The sequence below is a fragment of the Phoca vitulina genome, unplaced genomic scaffold, assembly GCF_004348235.1.
Source record: "Phoca vitulina isolate PV1807 unplaced genomic scaffold, GSC_HSeal_1.0 scaffold8, whole genome shotgun sequence".
Lineage (NCBI taxonomy): Eukaryota > Metazoa > Chordata > Mammalia > Carnivora > Phocidae > Phoca > Phoca vitulina.
The window spans coordinates 54,629,009-54,645,978 of NW_022589711.1; the positions used below are offsets into that span (position 1 = coordinate 54,629,009).

The window sequence follows — 16,970 nt, forward strand, 5'->3', positions numbered from 1 at the left end:
ATAAATTTGAAAGTAATCAGTATACCAAGAACCAACAAAATATGACCTATCCTTAAAAAGGACCATCAATGGAGGCAATCCATTGATGCCCCATAAGCTTGAGATGACCCATAAGTTGGAACTATCAGGAAGAACTTTGAAGTAATTATTGTAATTACACTAAGTAAGATAAAAGAAAATATACCCATAAAGAAAAGAAAATACATGAAGTCTTTTAAGAGAAATAGAAAATATAAAAGAGGACTAAATCGATGTTTTAAAACAAAAAGAACAATTGAAATAAAAAAAAATACTTGATAGACTTAATAGCAGAATGAAATGACAAAGGAAAATGTCAGTAAATGTGAAGTTGCATCAATAGAAATTGCCAATCTGAAAATGTGATAGAGAAGAGACTAGGAAAAAATAGAGACTCAGATACCTGTAGGATAATACCAAATTTCTGTTATACATATAATTGAAATATCAGAAAAAAAAACAAAAACAAAAACACAGAGAATGGGACAAAAAAAGTTTTAAAAAGTAATAACCCTAAATTTTCCAAATTTGTTGAAAGACACAAATTTTAAATGCAAGAAGCTCAGGGAATCCCAAACAAGATTAAACACACACACACACACACACACACACACACACACACACATACTCAGACACATCACAGTCAAACTTCTGAAAACTAAAAATAAAAGTAACATGTGAAAGCAGCTAGAGACTACACAGAATAGCAATTCAAGTAACTGTGAACTTCTCTTCTGAAATTACGGAGGCCAGAAAACAGTGGAACAACAACTTCAGAGTGCTGAAAGAAAAGAAAATGTCAAGTCAGAATTCCCTAACTAAAGAAAATGTTCTTCAAGAATGAAGGCTAAATAAAAATATTTAAAGTATATATATCACCAGATTACAGTACAAGGAATAGTAAAAATTAATTTTTCATATCGATGGATTATGGCATCAAAAAGAAATCTAAATCTTCTGGAACAAGTGAAGAATATCAGAAATGAAAATATCTATTTAAATACAAAATACAATTATATATCCTAATTTCTTTGAAATACATATAGCTTCTTTTTTAAAAAAACAATTTCATTTATTTATTTGAGAGGAGAGAGAGTGAGCACAAGTGGGGGGGCAGAGGGAGAGGTAGAAGCAGACCTGCCCCTACTGAGCAGGAAGCTTGATGTAGGGGCTCTATCCCAGGACCCTGAGATCATGACCTGAGCCAAAGGCAGACACTTAACCAACTGAGCCACCCATGTGCCCCACATATAATTTCTTAAAGCAAAGTTTGTAACATTATTGTGTGGGTTTTAAAATGCACATAGAAGTAATATGCATGACAACTGCACCATGAAGGTCAGTGAGGGGGGGGTGTAAATACTGCTACATGCATATTGTACATGTGTATGTATGTAGGCAGGTATATATTTAATGTATATTATGATGTTTTGACATATTAAGGAAGCCTTTCTGTCTGGGGAGAGACTGCCCCTCTTGGGGCTAGCCAATTCTTAGAGATAGCAAAGGGCCCAACCCAGAGCACGCCATTGATATGCATAAAAAACAACCCAGAACCATACCTCTTCTATCTGGTCCATAAACGCCACGAGGCAACATTCTTCTGCCTTAATCAATCCAGGGTCAGGTACTAAGAAACAATGGATTACCCATATGGCTTAAAGTCCACCAAAATTATTAAAACTAGCCAATCCCCAAATTGATTACCCGGTCAGGCCTTGCCCTTCCTGTGGAAACTCCAGTAAAGGCCATGGTCTAAGTTTTCTCGTAACTCCTGCCCTTGCAGCCTCCTGACCAGGGGGGCATATGGTGACTCCCTATCGTGGACCTGTGATTATAATAAACTTCTTTCTTCTAAGCTGCTTTCTCATTTTCTCCTGTGGTCACACCAACTTTATTATACCATATCCAACATTTACATTCCTGGAACAATATGTTTACAAGGTTTCTGTTTGAAGTGTAGCCTTACAATATTACCTCTAAGTAGACTGTGAAAAATTAAATACTTATAATTCCTTCAGCAATCGTTCTCAATATGGAGTGATTTTGCCTGTAGGGTACATTGGCAATGTCTGGGGACATTTTACGATTGTCATAACAGAAGCAGGGTACTACTGGCATCTAGTGGGTATAAGCCAGAGTTACTGTTAAACATCCTACAATGCACAGAACAGCTTCCCACACCAAAGAATTGTCCTGCCCAAAATGTAAGCTGTGCTGATGTTGAGAAACTCTGCCTAAAGCAACCACAAAATTATATAAAATGTTACAGCTAAAAAGCCAACAGAAATATTAAAATTCAATTAGGAAGATTTAAATAATTACAAAGGTGGTTGAAAAGATGATACAGGAATAAAAACTAGAAAGGGGAAACAGAAAACAAATAATAGGTAGACTCAACTTCAATCAGATTAAATTATATAAAATGTAAAGGAACTAAACATTCCAATTAAAAGGCAGAGATTATCAGAGTGGGTTAAAAGCATGACTCAATTATGTGATCTCTGTAAGAAATGTCTTTTGAATACAAAGACGTGGACAGCAAATGGATTAAAAAAAGATTTACTATGCAAAAAAATAAGTATTAAAATGATGGAGTGGATATAATAATATTAAATATAAAAATAAATTTAAACACATAGAATGCTGCTAGAGATAGAGGAACAAACATTTCATAATGAAAAAAAGCTCAATTTTTCAGGAAGACATATTAATCATAAATGTATATGTACATAATAACAGACTCCCAAAATACATGAAGCAAAAAATAATAAAATTATAGAGGCAAGAAGAAAACCCCATGATTATAGTAGATTTCAACACTCCTTTCTCAATAACCAATAAAAAGCTAGACAAAAATCAGTAAAAATACAGATAACCTAAACAATGCTGTCAAACATAATGAACTAATTGATATTTATAGAAAACTACATACAAAATTATTTTCCAATGAACATGATCATTCACAAAGATGTACTACCATTCAATCAGTAAAAGAAGTCTCAATATATTTATAAAGATTAAAATCAAGGCTGTATGTTCCCTACATTAAAATTAAATAATATTAAAATCTTAAGAAAACTCAAAATATTTGGAAATTAGCCAATACAACTTCTAAAGTATTCATGGTTCAAAGAAGAAATCACAAGAAAAATTAGAGACTACTTCTTGCTGAATGATAATAGAAGCACAACATATCAAAATCTGTGAGATCCAGTAAAGGCAGTCCTTAGAAGAAAATTTAGAGCTTTAAATACTCATATCAGAAAAGAAGAAAGGCCTAAAACTGATGCCCTTGGGTTTCAAATTAAGAAGTTAAAAAAAAAAAAAAAAGAAAAAGAAAAGTAAACCGAAAGTAAGTAGGAGAATGGGAAAAAATAATAAATCAAAGAGCAGAAATCAACAAAATAAAAATCAAATGATAGTGAAAATTAACAAAATGAAAAGCATGTTCTTGTAAACCAAAAATATTGACAGGTCCATTGACAGAAAAAGAGAAAACACAAAGCACCAAAATCAGGAAAGAAAAGGGATATCACTAAATATCTTATACACATTAATGGGGTAAAAATGGAATGTTACTGACAAATTTACACTTTCAAATACAACAATGTCAGTAAATGTAACGAATTCCTTGAAAAATAAAATTTACCAAAATTAACACAAAATCAAAGAATTATGAAATAACCCAATGTTTATAAAACATTGCAAATGTGAAATAATAGACCAATATCTCTCATGAACATAGACACAAAACTCCTTAATAAAATATTAGCACACTGAATCCAACAATGTGTAAAAAGAACAAAACATCATGACTAAATGTGTTTATCTTAACAATGCAAGGTTGATTTAATATTTGAGAATCCTAGTAAAAATAGGATTTTTTTTAATTAAGCAAGCTGAAGAAAAGTAAATATGCATAAATAAACATAAATTCTTTTTAAAAAATCTTAAAAAGAACAGAGGAGTAACTATCAGATATTAAAACATAATAAAATATTATAATAATGGAAACCACTTTGTACTTTAATAAACAGATAAATGGAATGGTGATTCCAGAAATAAAGACAAATACACATGATAAAGGTTATATGATAAAGAGGAAAAGATGCAGTATTGAACAAATGATGCTGAGAAATCTAACCTGCCATTTAGGTAAAAAATAAAGCTGGTTCCATATCTTTTTCCTCCTCACTTAAGGTAAATTCTAGATGAAATGCAAATTTAACTATTTAAAAAAATAAAATTATAAAAACACTTGAATAAAACTTGGAATATATTTTGTAATTTCAATGTGAAGAAAGTCTTCCACAAAAAGAAGTAAACTTAGAAAGTTGATTTGAAAGACTGATAAATTTGACAACCTAAAATTCAAAGAAAGTAAAAAAAAAAAAAAGCATTATAAATAAGAGCTATGACAAACTGAGAAAAATATTTGTAATATATAAGGCAGAAAAGAGGCCAAATTCTTTTTTTTTTTTTTTAAGATTTTATTTGTTTATTTGACAGAGAGAGACACAGTGAGAGAGGGAACACAAGTAGGGGGAGTGGGAGAGGGAGAAGCAGGCTTCCCGTGGAGCAGGGAGCCTGATGTGGGGCTCGATCCCAGGACCCTGGGATCATGACCTGAGCCGAAGGCAGACGCTTAACGACTGAGCCACCCAGGCGCCCCAAGAGGCCAAATTCTTTTACAGATAAAGAGCTCTTACAAATCAATAAGAAAAAATTCAATATCCTAATAGAAAAAACATGGGTCGTTGTCATAAATAGGCAGTTCACAGAAAAATAAATAAAATGGCTTTCTAACACAAGAAAAACACCCTCAGCTCCCTTCAACTTCTAGCGATGGGCATTAAAACAAAAATGAGATGTTTTTCTTTATCTCACTGGCAAAGCAAGAAAAGATTCATAATGTGTGATATTGGTGAAGATATGTGGAAAAGGATACTCGTATACTTTGTGTAAAGTATAAATAATATAATACACTCTATAATACACTTTATAATAATATAGAGTGTAAATTGGTGTTACCTGTGTAGAAGGCAATTTGGCAACATCTATTAGTTAAAATTCACAAGATTTTTGACCTAGTAATTCCACTTACAGGAATTTACATTATAGATACATTTTTATATCTGTGCCAACTCCTATACATAAGAATAGTTATAGCAGCATTGTTTGTAATAGCAAAGGTAAAAATAAATATCCATTAATGAGGGGCTGGATAAATAGATTAGCTTTCAAATAAAATATTCTGCACTATTAAAAAGACTGAGGTTGATCTATATGATTATATAATAAAATCTCCAAGGTATATCATTGGGTAAAATATCTTGAGGCAGAACAGTTTATGACATGTGTTCCCATTGGGTAAAATAATTTATGATAAATGTACACATACAGATATATACTTACAAATATGTATAAATACACATAAATACATACAAAAACATTTGTGTTCTTGTATATTTGCACATTATTTCTTTAAAACAACAACAACAACATGTAATTATTGGCTATTACCTAGGGAGATAATGCTTGAGAACTGAGAGTCTAGGGTGAGAGAGAGATTTCCTGAAAATAAACATTTTAAGATGTTTAAAAATATATTTACAATTGCTTATATAATTGAAAAATCCACCAGTTCAAAAATTCAGCAAACTAAATCAATTTGTTGCATCTTACATCCATGAAAAGTAAATTAAAAAACAGATCTTTGATATGGTGTGTTTTTTGTAAGGAAACCAACCACTTGATTGAACTGTGCTTTTTTCAACATCGTAGAAAGGTTTTCCTGCTCTTACTATGTGCCAGGCCAAGGCCAGGTGTTCAACGATACAAAACTAAACAAACAAACATAATGTACTTGCCCTCAAGGAGCTCACCAATGGGAGAAGCTCACATTCAAAGGCTCTCCTTCTGGCTTAAATATAAAATATTTAGGAAAGGCAGTTCCTTCCAAGACCATAGCAAGAGCTTAGTTCAGCAACCCTTTTCTATAGATCTCATCAGGTATCTTGGTGAATGTCAACATCTCTGAGATAGTTGATGTCATCTCCACTAAGCTCCTAGGGAAGATCTCAAAGAGACTTCTTTTAAGAGCTATTAACCATCATAGATTCTGTCCACTCAGCTTTACAGAATAATTTCAATTTCCAAAAGCATTACACTTTTTCCACCTCTACTCCTTTGGCTGTGCTGTTCCTTCAGCTTGGAATGTTAAACTTTTGTTCTCCTTCTTTGGCCAACTCCCACCCAATGTCAAATATAGGCTCAAATCCTTCTCCAGGAAAGCCTCTCTGATTCTCTGCCACACAAATTAGGTTGAGAATATTTCCTCCATGCACCCACAGCTCTTTCCATCTTACATTCAACTATTTATTTCTCATGTTCTCATATTAAAGTACAAATTTACTTAAAGTTGTATCCCTGGTGTCCAACATAGAGTAGAAACTCAATAATTGATGAATTCAACTGTAGAGCTTTACTTTTCTCCCTTGGGTTCACCCAGCTTACCATTCTAAACTGAACTTTGTGATTGATTCCCTACATGACATACCCCCACCGAACCACTTTTCCAAAGTTAAGGCATCACACTCACTTGTCCAGTGACATCCCAGGAAAGACAAACTTGCCCAGGCAGATTTGGTAGACAGAGCTCAGGGGAATCCGTTGCAACTGCACACAGCTGAGCATGATAAAGTCATATTTACAGATTAAGAGAGACTTGTCCGTGACCAGCAAAATCCTCTCCTTCTCATTGTTCCAGTGGTCTATCCTGTAGGAATTATCACAGAAAAGAAGAGTTGATGTCATGGTCTTTCCAAGTTAGAGATAATGGCACTCACTGAAACATCCCTACTAACACAGAAAACAGGGAGCTTTGATCACCTCAGAAGAGGGGTTGAGGAATACCTAATGCCATCCTCTCTCTCTCAGTCCAGTTCCATGACCAAGGGAGGAGGGAAGATGGAAGATTGCAGAAAATACATGATTCCAGAGATGAGTACCCATGAAGGGATCCATGAGGAGAATGACAAGTTTGTATCATGTTGGCAGCCACCTGATTCGTGTTCCTTCACATCTTCCCTGTTCGCTAGAAAGCCTTCATCTTCCTCCAAGGACACCAAAACATCTATGTTTCTAACTCAATTCTTACCACAAACCTTACTCACTACACACTTGTCTTTTCTAATCCCCAAAAGGTATGTTGCTGAGTGGAGGTAAAATGGAGACTAACACAGGTGCACTGATCCCCAAGCCATCACTGCATCTGTTCATCCTATGATATCCTTGAACAAGTGTAGTGGTGTTCTTATGAGCCAAGGACAAAGTAGACACTAGATAAGTGTTTACTATATTGATTTGCTTTGGCCTTGAGACCCTTTCAGGGCATGCATGGAAAATTATGACTCAACAGAATCTCCACCAGAGAAAACAAGAAGAAATCCAAACAGTGGTGTCTGGTTAGAAGGAAGTGCACAGGGTCTGTAAATCCTCTCACCCACAGCACTTTTGCTGTCTATCTACTATAGTCTTTAGGATATAGCACTCATGAGTTTTATTAGAATTATTTCAGTACACATTTTGTTTTCCCTAAAAGACTTGAAGAGGATGATCTGTGACTGATTCATACCTGAATCCTCACTACACAGAATCAATCTAATGTAAAGACAGAATGGGCATCCTATTCCCACCCATTCTCACAGAGTAACCACAGTGCTATTTTTAAAATACGAACAGAATGACATCACTCCCCTGTTTATTTTATTAAATAGCATCTCCTTGATCTTAGGAGCAAATCCATTACCTATGGACTATAGCATTATCTCACAGCAGGCTAAGAACCTTAACTGTCCAAATCATAGTCAGATGCCTCATGCAAAGAGTATTTCTTCAGTTTCTGTATAAACTTGGCTCTCTATCATGCTCTCTCAAAGCATCCAAACCCATTGCTTTTTGTTAAGAAGGAATGATATGTAAAACATTTAGAAGTAAGTACCATGTGGACACTGACTGATCAGAATGGACACCATAGTACAGAGGGGAGGACAATGCCAGTCAGTATGAGCTCAGTATCTTGTGTGTGTGTGTGTGTGTGTGTGTGTGTGTTTGCATGTGTGTGTGTGTGTTCCATGAAGGCAGAGACTGTGTCCGTTGGGCGACTCACTCTATCTGGTTCCTGTCAAATAGCCTACACTAAATAAGTGTCTGTTGAGTGAATAAATGAGTGCTAATCAAAAATTTTGAAGGTTGTTGGGCTAGATGAGGGTGGGGGTGAAATCTTCCAGCTCTATAATTTACTAACTCTGTAAGATAGGATATTTGACCTGTTTTTGGCTCATGTTCCTTATCTGTGAAATGGAGACAATACTAGCACTCATCTAAGTTTGGGGAGAGGATCAGGGGAAATGATTCTCAATCAGTGCTCTATAAATCAGCTATCATTATCAGTGGCAGGGACCTGAGTCACAAAGGAATTTTGGGTAATCCAGATATATGCCATCCCCTAGTACAGCATAACCTAAACACAGACAGGTAAGACAAGTCAGGAGTTAAATCAGTGCAAGGAACAGTAGACGTGTGAAAGAGAGAAAAAAGATAAAAGAGAAGAAAAGAGAGAAAAGCGGAAAAGGGAAAAACAAGAAGGCTGGGATCACTGAGAGAGGCCCTATTGTATGGCGGCCATGAGGTGATATAAGTATTAGTTCTACATCCCCCACAACCCTTTGAAGAAAGTCACATCTGAAGTCAGCCAACTATAATATGATAGCAGATAGTAGAATATGGTGTAGAGTCTGAGAGATCTGGTTTAAATCCTGGTTTGACTGTGTCCATCCACTCCAATAACACTGCCATACTCAACTCCTGATGCACAGAGAAAAGGAAGGAATTCTAGATAATCTGTTTAACACTCTCAGTCTTAGTCAGAAAGACACCGGGGACTCTGAAATGTCTTATCAGATATCTACATAAATTTCTCTAAATAGCTTGCATCTACTTAGCAGCAAGTTAAAAAGCTGCTGCCTAATAAACCAGACTTGGTTTTAGTCTAAAAAAACCACAGCTTTTGGTTGAATGGTTTTACTGAAAATGTCAGCACTCCATAATGAGATTTATTTTAAAAGGTAAAGGATTTGGGAAAAAAGAGAATTCTTTTTAGGAACACAGAGTGCTCTGCTGTGACACAGATTCTGCATAATTTACATGTCGGGAAAGTCTGAATTCAAGTAAACACACAGATTTATAAATAGTTTGGGGCCACATCTCTAGCTCCTGGGTGGTATATGTATTTATTTAGACTTCAATCACACCTTTTTCCCCAAATAACTCATGGAAAAAACATTGAATTTCATATTCCCAATATTAACATAATTGAAGTCGGGTTGGCAACAATATCCACAACAAATATAGGGATAGGAGTAACAGTAACATATTGTGGAGATTTACAAAGTCCTTGGATATTGATGGTCCTATTAATCCTCACAACAACCCTTTGGACTGGATGTTATTACCCTCATTTTAAAGACAAGGTAGAGAGACACAAAACCCAGCCATGGTATTGGCTTTTTTCCCAATACCATCCACCTCCAAATAGAGCGTCCTTCAGTTGGTATGAGAATGTGATAAAACCCACTTCTGGAAGGAGCTGATGTGATGATATATACCACTCCTGGGACTGTGCTCTCTGGGAAACCTTTCCCCTGAGAAAACACCTATCACTGTCCCTTTCAAACCTTGTTCCTCCTCCAGTGTTCCCAATCTTGGAAAAGAACCCTCCTTCCAGTTATGCAAGCCAGAGACTTAGGAGGGAGTCATTCTGAACTCTCCCTTTTCCTCACCTCACCTGCCAGGTCCTAAACATTTGACTCCAAAAATATTTCTCAACACCACCCACTTATCTCCATCTTGACCTTCACCACCCCGATCCAGTCTTCCCTCATCTCCTGCTTAAACTATTTCAATCACCCTCTTACTAGGTTTGGACTACTAGTCACCTAGACCCATTTTACCTACATCTACTCTTGTTCCCTCCTAACCTCTCCACTATACTGCAATGAGGGGGACCTTTTGAAAAAAACAAATCTGGCCCCCACCTCTCCACTTTGGCTTCAAACATTTCAACAGTTCTCCAGAGCTCTTCTAAGAAATGACAAAAGTTCTTCACCTGGTCTAAGATGCTGTCCACAGTCAAGCCCTACCTACTTCTTCAACCTCATCCCAGGCCAAGACTCTGCACTCATTCTTCTTGATCTTTCAGTTTCTTGCATTTAACACGCCCACTCCTACTAAAGCGACTTTTCATATGCTGCTTCTTCCTGAGATTCTTTACCTAACTGCTATAGTGCTGAGCTCAATTACTCCTTACTCAGGCAAGCTTTCCCAGACCTCTGTGACTACTTCTGTTCTTCCTAATGTACACTTACATAACACCACACATTTCTCCTTCATAGTATTTATCCCAGATGCAATTTTACAGTTATTTCTATGATGACCTAATTAGCGTCTGCCTCCTTTCCTATACTATAAATGCCACAAAGACAGTCAGTTCTTCACATCGTGTCTCCAAGGTTGCATGTGTCCAAAAAGTATTTCTGAAATGAATTAGTAAAGAATGAACAATCCTTGTGCTGTGCAAGCCATATGCCTTGGCTCATGCTGTTTGGGAATCCTATCCTCACGTTTACACATTGAAATACTCCCCCATAAAATAGCACAGTTTCAAAAACTAATCAGTAACATTGGGAAAATGTTCATGCCTTAAAAGTCAGAAAGAGAGGATACAAAATGTTACTTTCAGTATACTTCCAACTTTGTAACAACAAATCCATAGATCAAAATGGTAACAGTGATTATTTCTGAGTGCTGGGATTTCAAATGACTTCCATTTCTTTTCATGCTTTTATTAGCCAGTGTTTAATTTCTTTTGGCCATGAACATATTCTACTTTTATGATAAAGAGATACTTTTTAAAAAAAAAATAATCTCACCTATCCTTCAAGTCCCCAGTTTAAATGCTATCTATTTCATGGAGACTCACCCTCACCAGTCTCCAGCCCACCCCCCACAAAGTAGATGTCCTCTTTCTTTGCATTAAATACACACAAGCTTTTTATCAGAGCCTCAGCTGTGGCTCAAGTCACAATCTGCTCTATATTACAGTGATGTCTATCTCCAGAATATCCTCTTGTTGCCCCACATTTGATGAGAGACACCCTAGTGTAGAGAGGTGTTTTAGTCCTGTCTGTGTCCCCTCACTATGCCCAACACAGAGCCAAGAGAGATCATGGTCTTAGCAAGTGAGCAGAGCATGAAAAACTAAAACCATAAGATTCATCCTCTTAGTTGTGAGACCCGGTGTCTCCTGACGGAGGATTTGTCGCATCCCCTGTTGCCACTGCTGTTCCTCAGCACTAGCGGCATTTCCCTATTTGATGAAGGGCCAGGACACCCCAGTATAAAAGGGAATCTAGGAACTCCGTGAGATTTGTGGTTTCCTGGGATGACAACAGTTTTGCCAGCAGAGGGCAACAGCGAACCAGCAATGACCAGCGACCTGTCAGAGCAAGTTTCCAGGGCTCCCATCCAGTCACTCAAACCATCCAGACGCTTTCCCAGTGGCCACAGCCCTACCCCTAACAATACTTTCAGTTGCTCTTTTAAGGCTGTGTCACATCAATTTGTGGTTTTGAAATTATTTTCCTCCAAAAATGTTTTTTTCTAACATTATTCCACCATACTTATAGACAAGCACACGTGCGTGCGCACGCACACACACACACCCACCCACCAGCCAGTAGAAACAGCTTCCCTAATACTGAATAGAGTGACTATACCTGGTTAACAAATCCATCTTCCTTCGTGTGCCCCTCCAGCCTCTTAGCATAGCCCAGACCTTAAAAGAGGAAGACAGTTTCTTGGCTAGCCAGAAATCGGCAACCCAGGAGGAAAACACTGAATCATTCATTCCACACATATTCCCTGAGCACCCACTGGGTTCCAGGCCCTGAAGAGAATCCAATTTGGGTCTGCTCTTGAAACATAAACAGATGAAAAATGCATGGCATTGAAGCAAAGCAATTTCCCTCCCCCTGAGTTAAGTGAAGTCTTAAAAAACCTTTAGCTAAATAATCCACATTAAATTCTTTCAGTCATTTGGTTATTCTTTCCTGGGGCCTCTCCAATTTGTTTAAAATAGGGGACCCTCCAAGTAAACACAGTATTCTAATAAAAACCCGATGCCCACAAACCTTCTTTGTTCTCAAATCCCCTGACCTGACTTCCTGTGGTTTGGTTTTCTCCCTACTACCCCACAGAGCCAGGCATATTCCAAGTTCTGTGGTGGCTACTGGGAATAGTGAGAAGAGTATTCTGCTCTTAAGGAATACACAATTCTCTAAGATGTGAGATGAAATCATGTAGAGAAGAGCTAATATGGCACCCAAAGGTGTGATGAGATTTTATAATTTTAACACAAATCCACAGACTCAGGTCTCTAGATTCCCAGCCCACTGTTCACAGGGCTGAGGAAAAGGAACCCCAGGCATCTATCTATTTGATGCCCTTGAAGAATGTTCTTTGATCAACACTTCATTTCCTGCCGTTAGGTATGAGATCTCTGTGTTGAAAAAGCACAAGTTGAAAAACAGGAATGATTCTTTGGAATGAACACATGGAAAAAGTTTTCAGGAGTATTAAGTTGTTTTTTTTTTTTTAACACTTCCTTAATGTATACCCTTGTAGGATAGACAAAGTGTCCCCATAAAACATAGACAGGATGGACCTAGAAACATCCATTCATGTATCCACAAAGACTATTTTTTCCTGAATAAGTGAAAACAATGGCCATTTTTTCCCCTCAGAAAACAACAGAGTTTTTGAGTTCTAAAAAATATAATAAAACTATAAACAATGAGCTTTACTTAGGAAACTATACATATATATATAATTTATATGTGTGTATGTGTATATGTATGTATATCCATATATATATATATATACATACATATATGACAATTCTGAGATCTGCATGCATATGAATAATTCTGCCATGCATTTATCTTAGGTTATAATCAAAAGCCTTCACTTACTGGGGGTCTTCTCTGGATCAGGTACTTTGCCAGATATTATACAAATATTACCTGTTTCAATCTTCATCAAACAGTCTGGATGAGTACAGGTGAGGAAGCGGAGACTCAGGGAGGTACAACAGACTGAATATTTATTTCCCCTCAAAATTCCAATGTGGAAGCCCTAACTTCCAAAATGATGGTAGTAAGCGGTGGGGCCATTGGGAGGTGATTAGGTGCAAATGAAGTCATGGCGATGGAGCTCCCATGATGAGATTACTGTCCTTATAAGAAGAGGAATAAATAAATAAAATCTTAAAAAAAAAAAAGAAGAGGAAGAAACAGAACTTCCTCCCGCCAGGATGTGAATGAGAAGGCAAGCCAGGAAGAGAGCCCTCACTGAGAACCAAATCTGTGGGCATCTTGATCGAAGACTTCTCAGTCTCCAGGACTGTGAGAAATAAATGTCCGTTGTTTAAGCCACCAAGTCTATGGGCATTTTGTTACAGCAGCCTAAGTTGACTAACACAAGAAGCTAACTTGCTCCAAATAACACAGCCAGGATTCATCCAAGGTATGTTTCACTTTAAACCCTTATTCTCTCCTCTTTACCAAACCACCATTCATTAGGAAGGAAATGAAATCTCTTCATGTAATCAATTAATATTGCTGAGTGTCTATACACTTGATGCTTGAACAACATAGGTTTGAACTGTGTGTCCACTTATATGCAGATTTTTTTTTGATAAATATAGTACAGTACAGTAAATGTGTTTTGATTTTTTTTAAAGATTTTATTTATTTATTTGACAGAGAGAGACAGCGAGAGAGGGAACACAAGCAGGGGGACTGGGAAAGGGAGAAGCGGGCTTCCCATGGAGCAGGGAGCCCGACATGGAACTCGATCCCAGGACCCTGGGATCATGACCTGTGCTGAAGACAGATGCTTAACGGCTACGCTACCCAGGCGCCCCAGTATTTTGATTTTCTTAATAACATTTTCTTTTCTCTAGCTTACTTTATTGTAAGAATACAGTATATAATACATATAACATTCAAAATAGGTGTTCATTGACTTTGTTATTGGTAAGCTTTCTAGTCAACAGTGGGCTCTTAGTAAAGTGTGGGGAGTCAAAAATTATAGATGGATTTTTGATTACAGGGGTGGGGGCTCAGCACCCATAACCCCTTCATTGTTCAAGGATCAGTTGTGCTTTATTAAAGACATTATGTAGGTCCTCAGACTATAAAGTCCTCTATAATTATCCCTGTCCTTAAAAGCTTATAATCTAATGTGGGAGAACATAAATCAGGTACTGTGGTATAGAGTGATAAATAATAACATGGAAATTTGTATACAGTGCTATGGAAATCCCAGTTAATGTCTAACATTGATTTAATGCTTACTTTGAATAAGGTTTTGGTCTAAGTTCTTCGTATAAATTACTTCATTTATGCTCACATTATCCTGTGAGGATGTGTCATTCTCCCCATTTTATAGATGAGGAACTAAAACATAAAAAGGTGAAATAACTTGCCCAATTCTGGAACTACAGTTCTAGAGGGTGTCTGCCTCTAGAAACCATGCTTTTGATTAACCACTCTGCTCTACTGGAAGGCATTTAAGACCACCGAGGAAATGAGGTAAGGCTCTGGATAAAGTGTGCTTGAAGAAGCTTTTTAAATAGCTTGATGCGGAAGGCAGATTAATTAATTTTAGATGGAGGGAACAGCATGTGCAAACACGCAGAGCGACATGCACAGAATGATTTGTTGGAAGACACGTGTTTGCACAGTATGTAAATGAAAATCATGAAAACAGAATTACCATAAAAAGGGAGGGTAGCACCCACGAAGATTCTGACTCAGGATCGCTGAGATGGAATCCTGGGCATCTCTCCTTCTAAAAGCTATCCAGATGCAGAAGGTTTTAAAAGACCAAAACATTTTCAGGAGCTGATCTCTCAGGCACTGAGGTGGAACCATTTTGAGCCTAAACCCAAAGAATTTGTAGGTGGCACTGGAAGATTTGTGGACTTACTCAACTTTTCAGAGTGGAAAGCTACAGAGTATTTCTAAGGAGTACTTTCCCAATGCAAATAACTAATCACGACCACCCTCACTTTATCAAAAGTTCTTTAAACTCCAGGAGTGAACCTCTTCTGCTTCTTAGTCTCCCAGCCAAAATAACTAACCAGAAGGAATCATTATATTATGTCATAGTCCCAACCTAGCCCTGGCACAGAGAAATTGCTTTGTGAATGTTAATTTATTTTTTTATGTCCCTGTCCCGAAGACAAACTGCACTTGGCCAGTAGTTTTGTCAATACTCCTGTGAGCTTAAGACTCATTTTAATCACAAATGGGTCTTCATTTCATGGTACACTTCAAGTGCTAGTTTCCTGAGCAGTGGTGGGCTTCCTATCACACAGCCCAGAGTTAGAGATGCAGTTCTGCCCCTTGCTAGCTGTGAGATCTTGCAAAAGTTACTTATCTTTTCTAAAATCCTTTTTTCCAAATCTCTAAAATGAAAATAATAATAATATACACATACCTCATAGGGTTGTTGTGAATTTTTTTTAAAATAGTGCTATGGAGCATTTAGTAAAATACAAAGCACACATAAAGTACTCAATTTTCATTGGCTATTAATATAATGGTGATGGTGATGATGATGGTGATGATGAAGAAGGAAGAGGAGGAGGAGAAGAAAACAATGAAGAAGAATTCTTTTAAATTCCCTTTAAACACCTTTGCAACAGGGGCGCCTGGGTAGCTCAGTTGGTTAACATCAGACTCTTGATTTCAGCTCGGGTCATGATCTCAGGGTCATGAGATGGAGCCACAAGTAGGGCTCTGTGCTGGGTGTGGAGACTGCTTAAGATTCTCTCTCTTTATGTATTTGAGAGAGAGAGAGTGCACAAGCAGGGATGAGGGGCAGAGGGAGAGGAGAGAATCTCAAGCAGATCATATTGAGTGTGGAGCCCAATGCAGAACTCGATCTCATGACTCTGAGGTCATGACCTAAGCCAAAATCAAGAGTTGGATATCATTGAACCGACTGTGCCACCCAGGTGCCCCAAGGAAGGTATCTCTTTAGAGAAACAATACTAGGTATCCAGTCCAAAAATAATCCCCCTTAATGATCCAACAAATATTTATTGGTCCATTATTATGCTCCACACTCTACTGGTATAGTGGTGAGCCAAACAAGCCCCTGTTCCTCTCCTGCTTACGTTCTAGGAAGGCACACAGACAAAAGGAAATGGACACATAAACATAGAGACCAGGTAAAAGGGAGATGAGAATATCTGTGGAAATAGTCTCTAGGTAAAGTGAAGAGTTAGTGCAAAGGCACGGAGACAGGATACATCACATTTCATAAAACAGCAAGGAAGCCGGCATGACCAAGGCAAAGGGAACAAGTAAGGGAGTGGAGGGAGATGTAAGCAGAAGCCACATCCCATACTGGAACAACCACAGTTTCTTTGTGACTGATGAATGTTTTTAATATTAAATGGTTGTTACCCTCTGCTTTATAGATGGAGAAACCAAGCCCCAATAAAGCGACATGCATCTAGCACTAAGTGACAGAGTTAAGACTAGAATCCAGCTTTTGGGACCCCCAGCCCAGGCAATATACATCCCAACCAGCTGCTTCTCCCATTTATTTTTCCCACACAACCAGGCAACTTTGCTCTTCCTGTCACAGAACCATCAGTAAGAGGATATTTTAAAAGCTACACAGAAGAAAAGGCTCTGGGCACACCCCATCCTTCTCTCTTCTCCACAAAAGGACTAAATAGCTGTTGAATAGCTCAAGTCCCCCACAGCACACCAGGGGCTAATAGGAGGCCCACCCCCTGAGGAGCTCTCTCC

General features: G+C 37.6%; 1 protein-coding gene across 1 annotated transcript in view; it reads right to left on the minus strand.

Annotated features, from left to right (window-relative positions):
* The window catches only part of TPRG1 (tumor protein p63 regulated 1), a 108,298-nt gene that overhangs the window by 68,146 nt on the left and 23,182 nt on the right, over positions 1-16,970 (minus strand). The window contains exon 3 of the mRNA XM_032406237.1: positions 6,623-6,799. Within this exon, the coding sequence (XP_032262128.1) occupies positions 6,623-6,799 (177 nt within the window). The remainder of the gene's footprint in view (positions 1-6,622; positions 6,800-16,970) is intronic.